At 35.4% G+C, this 9,987-nt stretch overlaps 1 protein-coding gene across 1 annotated transcript; it reads left to right on the forward strand.

Annotated features, from left to right (window-relative positions):
* The first annotated feature begins 854 nt into the window (after positions 1-854).
* LOC106129732 (chymotrypsin BI) lies at positions 855-9,356 on the forward strand. Its single transcript, XM_013328390.2, has 5 exons — positions 855-1,140; positions 2,569-2,836; positions 3,155-3,253; positions 8,102-8,298; positions 8,851-9,356. The coding sequence occupies exons 1-5, from the start codon at positions 958-960 to the stop codon at positions 8,953-8,955; spliced, it is 852 nt and encodes a 283-aa protein (XP_013183844.2). The 5' UTR covers positions 855-957; the 3' UTR covers positions 8,956-9,356.
* The last annotated feature ends 631 nt before the right edge of the window (positions 9,357-9,987 follow it).

A 9,987-nucleotide genomic window follows, 5' to 3' on the forward strand; every position in this document is an offset into this window, starting at 1 on the left:
AGTCGCACTCTCTTAACTGTGAAAAAGAGACATGCCAACAAACTTTTCAATTTTTACTATAAGATCGTATGGGATAAATTTTCATATTAACTACATGCTAAAAAAAATACATCCTTCATGAAATTTTTTTTCATCAGGATTTGAGGCCGTTACCTTAATTTAAGAGGTAAGAACGTTGTCCCTTGCTCATAGTTATTAACAAACACCAACATTAGTGTAATTTAAGAAGTGCCAACTTACTCTTCGACACACTCACAAATATGATAAAGTAATATACAAAATATGAGCAGGTTTTTCATAAGTTACCCGAAGAAAACTTATACTCGAATAAAATGTTACCGTATTTCGCGAGATGACATTTTATACGTCCTTTGCTTTTAATGTAGGGGAAACATTTAATTCGTAGGTTTCCTTCAAAGGAATTATAGAAATAACATATTTATACTTAGGCTTTGAAGAAACAAAGAATCTAAATATAGTGTTGTATCATATTGAGGTTATTTTTGTGAATTTCGTATTTGAAACTTGTTACAAAGTTTTTTGAGTAAAACATTCGTAAGTTGTCAGTTTATAGAAAAAGATTTATTTTCGAAATAGGATATAAGATATCATTTGATAAAGTCAGCACATCTTAAAAATTAAATCTGTAAAGAGACTAACACTAGAACTTAATAAAGAAAAAGAAAGATTGAATATCCTCACGTGTTTTTAAACATTGAAAGTGGAACCCTAATAGTATGGATATGAACCAAAATCTAACAAATCAGTTACTAAATGTGTTTCAATAGATAATATTGCAATTAATTACCGAGAACTTATCTTATCGAGCGGCAAATAAAAGTACATATAAAACAATCTGTAACACGATAATCAGTATGACAAACAGAGATTATAATTACTCATAACAATCACTGAAGGAGTTAATTTTTTAGTGAAATTAAATAAATAAAAAAAAATATGGTGTTAAAAATTTTGTTATGTGCCGCGTTGTTTGTGGGAGTTCAAAGTGAAAATTTGACGGCATATAATTATCATATGAAGATTGGTATACCTCGAGCTCAGAGCTTGATGAGTTCAGAATTGATGGGTAGGATCGTGGGGGGCAGCCAGGTGACCACGCAGTCTTCCTTTCCATTTCAGGTACATTACAAAGTTACTTGTAAAATAATGTTCCTCGTAGTTGCGTCTTGAAATTAATAAATAATGATTTTAAATAATGCTTATAAGTAATCTATACTAATATTACAAAGCTGAAGAGTTTGTTTGTTTGTTTGAACGTGCTAATCTCAGGAACTACTGGTTCGAATTGAAAAATTCTTTTGAATAGACCATTTATCGAGGAAGGCTTTAGGCTATATAACATCACGTTGCAACTATTCCTTATAGTAGTAGTAGCAAAGAAATAATGGAAAACGTGAAAAAAAACGGGGAAATTATTCATCCTCTCAAGGATCCCTCAGGCTTCAATGATGCCCAAAATAATAATTCCACGTGGAAGTTGCGGGCACAGATAGTGGCAATATATAATTCAATAGCCAAAGAATTTAATAATAATGACTCTATTGCATTCTCCCTGAGAAAGAGCCCGGGTTCACATTCCATGCTATATATTGGTGAATTATTTTTTGCAAATTATACATTAAGATTAATAGAGGTTACTTGACATTCTTCTTTTAGGCGATGGGCTAGAAACCCGTACTATCTGAATCTCAGTTCCATTATTCTGAACGTGGCCTCACAGATATGCGAGACTGTTGACTATGGCAATCTCATAAAGACATAAAATATGTTTGTATGTAATTTTTTAAGTCGTTCAAGTAGTTCCCCCTAAAATAGGATGCTTGCAACAGACACTAAGTTCAAATTATTGATCTGTCACTGTGTTTGTATATGACACTAAAAATAATTCCATATGCAAAGGTTTTTTTTTAATAGGGTAAGTATAGAATAAATTCACTATGAATTAGCTTAAATTAATTAGTACCCAAATTGAAAATCCGTTCAAATTTTAGGGCGGGTTCAATCACGGCTCCTATCCATCTCGACATAAATACTAATAAAATTTAATGAAAGGAAAATCAACGACCCGCCTAATCGAGTTGGCGATCGACAACGAAGCTTGAAATAAACTTATTTGTTCATTATACAACCCTAAAATAAATTTATACGACAGCCCTTGTGGGCGTGGAGGATTTAAATCTGATTAGTTTTGTTTTTATGAGAACTAACATTACGTATAATTAGAAATTTCAGCGAATTGTGTAATTCACAAAAAGTTAGTGTTAAAATAGTTAAATTATGTTCTTGTCACTTACTTACTCACGTCAATTCTTGTCTTAAAAGCCAATTTCAAAATAAAATTTACTCATACATACATACGTTATTATATTTTTATCCCTTACGGAGTAGACAAACCAACAGTCTTGAAAAGACTTGAAGGCCACATGTTGAGCTGTATGGCTGAAAGATGGAATTGAGATTCAGATAGTGATATGTCCTCAGCCTATCGCCTTAAAGCCAAGTTTTTAAGCCAGGAGGATAACAATGATAAATTATACCTTTTTCTAGGCTGGACTAATTGCAACGCTCACAACTGGCTGGACGTCCATCTGCGGAGGGTCCCTTCTCTCTTCCACCAAGGTCCTCACTGCAGCTCACTGTTGGTGGGACGGCCAAAGCCAGGCCAGACTCTTCACTGTGGTCCTCGGCTCTCTTACTATCTTCACTGGAGGAACAAGGATAGAAACATCAGACATAGTCGTCCATCCGAATTGGAACACCAATGCGATAACTCATGATATCGCAATGGTGACGATTAAGAGTGTCAGTTTTAATAGTAAGGAATATATTAACATCATTATAGTCGCGTTTCTGTCCCGGAGAGGCAGGTAGAGGTCTTTTAACTTACAATAATTTCTGCATACTTCTTTCGCTTCATCCATATTCATAACTCCCTTACCTAAGCTCATCGGTTTAGGGTATTCTTGACCTTTCTCCAGAATGTTTTCTGATCTGAAAGCTACATCTTTTGGATTTAAATGCTAATAAAATGTAAATATGTGCAGAAGTTGCCATTAAAACTTCGCTATTAGGTAAATTAAATCAAAATTAAATTCCTTTATACATTATTAGTTTCGATTAATTCAATTTACAGATAATATCCAAAGTATTCCAATTCCGACAATGGCGGATGTAAACCAAGATTTTTCGGGATCGACGGCAGTTGTGTCTGGATATGGAAAAACAAATGATGGTATGTCACAGACTGTTTGTTAATACATATACTAGCTACCGCCCGCAGATCCACCTGCGTTTGAATAAAATTCCCGCTCTAGCAGGAACTACTAAAAAGTAGCCTTTGTTCATTTCCAATCTGTGCTTAATTGTACCAAGTTTCGTAAAAAATCGGTCACCACTGAATTTTTTATCGCATTTAAAATATTAGTTGAGATGTTTTCGCTTTTCTTCATTTACTGCTAAAGCGTCGGTTAGCAATAATACTAATGCACGTAACTTCATCTTAGCAAATAATTGTTTGTTGTTGGATATTGCCGCGATGTGAAGCGAACCTGTGCATAACACAAAGTGGCATAACCACACGACAACAGTGCGAATTTCAGTAATAAAATAAGACTTCTTCCTCACAGCTTTAATTTCGGTCATATCATCACCTCTCTGAAGAGGAGACCAGGGCACGTCTTTTGTGAAATAAAAGCAAGTGCTAGTATTTTATAACATTTATTATCGCTGTAAGTTTTACCACAGTTCAGTAAAACCTGATCAATCTGTACCTATACCGTTAAAATTTTACATACATACATACATATGTTCACGTCTATATCCCTTGCGGGGTAGACAGAGCCAACAGTCTTGAAAGGACTGAATGGCCACGTTCAGCTATTTGGCTTAATGATAGAATTGAGATTCAAATAGTGACAGGTTGCTAGCCCATCGCCTAAAAAAGAATCCCAAGTTTGTAAGCCTATCCCTTAGTCGTCTTTTACGACATCCATGGGAAAGAGATGGAGTGGTCCTATTCTTTTTTGTATTGGTGCCGGGTACCACACGGCACTGCCGGGAACCACACGGCACTTAAAATTTTAATTGTCCCAGAAATAAATCAACGCAAAACGAGCAAAGTCTTAAATCCGAAACAGTTTTCTCAGGAAACTACATAGCCTCTTAATCAAATTAATTAAACGGGGTTTAAGCTATTCGGAGGATGAATGGCTCATAATGGGCGTTGCGATAAATCTGCGTAATGAGTTTCGAGTCGAGTGGTCTAATTGTTTTGTCGCCGGATTGCGGGAAGAGACTGGACTTAACCAGCTCATTATGAATGCTACAGGATACTTGCAGACTAATTTACGTAGATGCATCAAGTTAAGATAAAGTTAGGAATACCGAAGAGTTAAGAGCTTTGGTGGTCGAATCAGCAATGTGCCCGGTTAAAATGCGCGATGCGCAGAAAGGAACAGGTTCAATTCCCACCTCGGTCATTTACCAATGACTCTTTTCAAAGTTATTAAATTAGTTTGAACACGAACCTATGCTCTAATGGTGAAGGGGAACATCGCGAGGAAACCTGCACATTCAGGCAACTGGATGAATAACCATGGATCCGATACGGGTTAGGTTTACATGCAAGGGTTGCGGAGGTCAGGTGGATGTTCAAGCGGGAGTCGCTTCATATAAAAACCTGACTCACCCAATCCAGGATCCATGGGCAAAGGCATACCCCGGGCTCCTCTCCAAAGAGGTGAGGATGCAACCGGAACTATTCCCGCCAAAACGTCTGATCTCATTTACTCGTATCTAACTAATCCCAATTCATATAATAAATGCCAGAGTAAGTTTTTTGTTTATCATCTCACTAGCTGTTGCCCGCGACTTCGTCCGCGTTAATTTCGAGTTGAATCTTAATCATACAGTCAGATAATCTTAATAATAACACAACTCCCATCAAATCTGTCTTCTTAATAATAACACAACTCCCATCAAATCTGTCTTTAAATTTAAATATGTTAACTCTGATAATATATTAAAGCCGTTCAAACAACTTAATTTGAAAAAGTCTGAAGACCATTGGGGTATGTCTGTTAGTATCATATGTAAGTCAAATCATAGACATTATTGCATCTGATCTAGCTTTTATATTTAATGAATGTATTGATGAGGGTATTTTTCCAAATTTAATGAAATGTAGCAAATTAATACCATTATTCAAAAAAGGGGAGAAAACAGTCCTTGGCAATTATAGACCTAATTCTATATTGCCAGTTTTGAGCAAGGTGTTTGAGAAGATGATGCTTAATCAAATGCAACAATATTCTAAAATCAATAACATTTTCCATTCCCAACAATATGGGTTCACTGCCGGGAAGTCCACCACTGATGCGGGAGTAGCACTTGTTATTCAAATCTATGACGCGTGGGAGAGTTCACAGGATTCATTTGGAGTCTTTTGCGATCTCTCTAAAGCATTTGATTGCGTAGATCATCAGACACTTTTGCGTAAACTTCGTCAATATGGATTTGACCACAAATCAACTAAACTAATGGCATCCTATTTGACTGATAGGCTTCAAACTGTAGATATTAATGGAGTAAAGTCAAGCGGATCAAGCGTCTCAATGGGTGTTCCTCAGGGCTCAATTTTAGGACCATTCCTCTTCTTGGTATATGTCAATGACCTGCCTTTTATGGTGGAAAAACAGGCGGGTATAGTGCTGTTTGCCGATGACACTTCTTTAATATTTAAATTAGATCGCCATAGCGAAAATGTAAGTTCGGTTAATAATATACTGTCGGCCATATCTATCTGGTTCTCAACCAACAATCTTCTTTTAAACGCTAATAAGAACCAATGCATTAAATTTACCCTTCCAAACGTAAGGCAGGCCAATACTGACATAATACTGGAAGGCCAGAAATTAGAATTTGTTGAAAATACAAAGTTTTTAGGAATTATAATTGATGCAAAGCTACAGTGGGGTGCTCATATTTCTAAACTTTCCAATAGACTTAGCTCTGCCGCTTATGCTGTTAGGAGGATCCGACAATTGACAGATGTAGCTACAGCTAGGCTTGTTTATTTCAGCTATTTTCATAGCTTGTTATCTTATGGTTTACTTTTATGGGGTAGCGCGGCTGATATACAAACGGGCCGAAAAGGGCCGTTCGCGCAATTTACGGCTTAGGACCAAGAGACTCGTTAAGACAACTCTTTAAGAAAATAAACATACCTACAGTAGCGTCCCAGTACATTTTTGATCTTATAATGTATGTTAGGAAAAATACCTCTTTTTTTCAAAAAGTTAGTGCCACAACTGATAGAAATTTACGTAATAAACATAAATAAGTCATGCCGTTTCATATGCTTAGCAAAGTCAGTAAATCATTTATGGGGAACTGTATACGATTTTATAATAGGTTGCCGGAGTCTGTTCTTGATATGCCCAACCGAAAATTCAAAGATTATGTAAAGAAAGTACTTTGTGAGAAGGCTTATTATAGGACTGATGATTACCTTAATGATAAAAACATGTGGCTCGAGCTTGGCACAGGAACCTCGTAATTAATTGTAGTTTGATTTGATCTTAAATCAAAATTCAGTACACTCTGTACATAAATCTTTTTTAAAATTGGCAATCCATAAAATATATATATATATATATATTTCTTTTTTCAATATTCAATCTCATATATAAATCTGAACAATGTAATCTCTCGTCCACATCCTATTCTAAGTTTAATTAATATTGTAAAGTTGACGTTGTTGAAGAAAATGCTGCAGTGCAGTTTGTTACCGCTTCTTCTGCACTGACGCCTTGGAAGCGGCAGTAAACTTAGTTTTTAAGTAATTTATTTGACGTCAACCAATGTTGTTAAACAATACGTCAGACAGACAAAAAATGTAAAAAAGAATTCTCTATCCGTTTCAGTCAAAATATTAAATGTACAGACAAAATATTTTTACCGTTTTATTATATGTAGTATTTTGATTTTCAGTTTTTTTTAAATAAAATACTCAAACAATACAAAAAAAAATATTTAAAAAAAAATCTTGAAATTGTTGGGATTCGAACTTGGACCGCCAACTTCACAGTCTCACAGGCTAACCACTGGACCATCGAGGCCGTTGCGTTGATGGCGAAATTAAAGTAGACTACATACATATGGTCACGTCTATATCCCTTGCGGGGTAGACAGAGCCAACAGGCTTAAAAAGACTGAATGGCCACGTTCAGCTATTTGACTTAATGATAGAATTGAGATTCAAAAAGTGATAGGTTGCTCGCCCATCGCCTAAAAAAGGATCCCAAGTTTGTAAGCCCATCCCTTAGTCGCCTTTCACTTATATTTATATGTTATAGGTATAATGCTGTCGTATAATGATAAATGACTTTGAATTTTTAATTTCATAACTTATTTGCTGGCAAACTGATGCCTTGAGTTCATTCAAATGTCGATAACTTTTTTTTTAGTGAACCGATTTTGATGAAACAACTTTAAATGTTATTCTGAGTTAAAACAAAGCAATTGGTGAAAGTTTGAAGTAAATCGGTTCAGTACTTTCGGAGATAATCGTGATCATACATACAGAAACAACACAAGAAATTAAAAAAAAATATTTTTGCTTTCTATTATTCATTCTAAGTGTCCCTCTATCCATTTCAGTCAAAAATACTAAATGTACAGACAAAATATTTTTACTGTTTTATTATATGTATAGATTACGCGTTGTGTAATGAAACAATCTTTTTAAAATAATTAAGAGTCTGGAGACGGACAGAAGGTACTTTCATCCTGGTAGAAACTATAGGCCCGTGGGTTATGCGAACAACCTGCATTCTTTTGTAGCTACGAGTAAAAGCTAGTGAATTATAATTAAAATACATAAAAAATGTCTTTGTCACTCTAACAATGATAGAAAAAATAATATAACATAGCATAAACATCTGGAGCAAAGGTTTTTATTAAAGTGTACCTTGTGGTCTATTATTAAACTTGGCTTGTTTATTATAATATACAGCCCTTGGGTATGTCCCTTGCACATTTTGCAGTTCGGCCCTAAAACAGCTTAAATATACTCTGGCAGCTCAAACCAGCTTCCCAACAACGTCAGCTCTACATCAGACCACAGTTAAAGTCATCACCAACGCGGTCTGCCAGAACAGCTTCCAGATCACTCTCCATGGAAGCCACCTTTGCACCAACGGTGATGGGGGAGTGGGGTCCTGTGATGGGGATTCGGGGGGGCCTTTGACTACTGTGTGGAAGAATCAGAGGACTTTGGTAAGCGCAATGATGACAAGTCACTATTAATAAAAATACTAGTCGACTTCTATGACATCGTGGGAAAGAGATGGAGTTGTCCTATTCTTAAGTATCGGACACTATAAGACTAGTGTAATTTGATAGATACTATTCAGATCCGCCGTCCACGCTGGGCCAGAACGGAATAGAAAATATTTCAGAGCGGATCAGATCGGAAAAATCGGGACATCAGACATCTGAATAACTCATACTAACTGTGCGATATTTTGATACATCTATACATACATATAATCACGTCTATATCCCTTGTGGGGTAGACAGAGCCAACGGTCTTGTAAAGACTGATAGGCCACGTTCAGCTATTTGGCTTTAAGATAGAATTGATATTCAAATAGTGACAGGTTGCTAGCCCATCGCCTAAAAAAAGAATCCCAAGTATGTAAGCCTATCCCTTAGTCGCCTTTTACGACATCCATGAGAAAGAGATGGAGTGGTCATATTATTTTTTGTATTGGTCCCGGGAACCACACGGCACGAATATTTTGATTTGTTAAAATTTATTTATTTCAGATTGGCGTGGTGTCGTTTGGCCTAGGTGACCGCTGCCAATCGGGATATCCATCCGTCTATACTAGAGTTACTGCTTTCCTTAACTGGATCCAAGCTCATTTATAGAGATTTTTCTTGTATTATTACCTACATACATAATACCACGTCTCTATCCAGGAGGGGTAGGCAGAGACTAGATCTTTCCGCTTATCACGTTGTATAATTCTACAATCATGAGATGCTTATGCATAATCATAAATGTGTGATACAAACTTTATACACTGGTTGTTTGGATGAAATTGCTATAATAAACGATAAGATTACTACATCTAGTTATTTGCTATTTCCACAAAATTGTTTTATTTTTGTGTGCATAAAGAGTTATTCATTCATAAAGTAAGCTTGATCCAGTTTTATATTGCACAATCGTTGTAACAGATCAGTATTATAATTACAGTTCATCTGCAAACAGCCTTGTATTTATTCTTGAGTCACATTGGAGCAATAAACAATTTGATTACTGTGAAGTATGTCTATTTTCTTATTAATTAATTATAAATACCAAAAAGAATTATGTAGTATTTTAAAAACAAACAATAACTAGAATTAATATCAAAAATTAAAAAAAATTGGTATATGGTTATATGTTGGAGTATCTGGTAAAATATACAGATATTCTAAGGAGATAAAGGAACGATCTTGCCGTGTACTGACTGTAGTTTGATATCAACAGTAAAAAAAAACAAGGAAGGAAACTATTTTGAATATTATTGCAAATGTACTAGGAATGTGAAAAAAAAATCGATTATGGAAAAAAAATCGATTTTTTTACGTGATTTTTTTTAAATTAATAATCGATTAAAAATCGATTTTAATAATCATACAATAAATGCACTCCGACATTACGTTTTTGTCTTCTGGCTTGGAGCCCGGAACGCGAACTGCCAAAGAATACTATCATAGCTCCATAATATTACATTAACGCCATCTTTACATTCTTTCTGTGCTTTTAAAACAGTTTAGATGATTAATTTATTTATTTATTTATTTATTTATTTATTTACTTTATAGACGGCCACTGTGGCGCAGCGGTAGTACGCTTGTCTGTGACACCTGAGGTCCCGGGTTCGAATCCCGGTCAGGGCATGATGAGAAAAG

Source organism: Amyelois transitella, chromosome 16, assembly GCF_032362555.1.
Source record: "Amyelois transitella isolate CPQ chromosome 16, ilAmyTran1.1, whole genome shotgun sequence".
In the NCBI taxonomy this organism is placed as follows: domain Eukaryota; kingdom Metazoa; phylum Arthropoda; class Insecta; order Lepidoptera; family Pyralidae; genus Amyelois; species Amyelois transitella.

Coding starts and splice junctions, on each gene's coding strand:
- LOC106129732 (XM_013328390.2), top strand. CDS start 958: ATGGTGTTAAAAATTTTGTTATGTGCCGCGTTGTTTGTGGGAGTTCAA. Junction 3,254..8,101: donor ATATGGAAAAACAAATGATG/GTATGTCACAGA, acceptor ATACTCTGGCAG/CTCAAACCAGCTTCCCAACA. Junction 8,299..8,850: donor GGAAGAATCAGAGGACTTTG/GTAAGCGCAATG, acceptor TATTTATTTCAG/ATTGGCGTGGTGTCGTTTGG.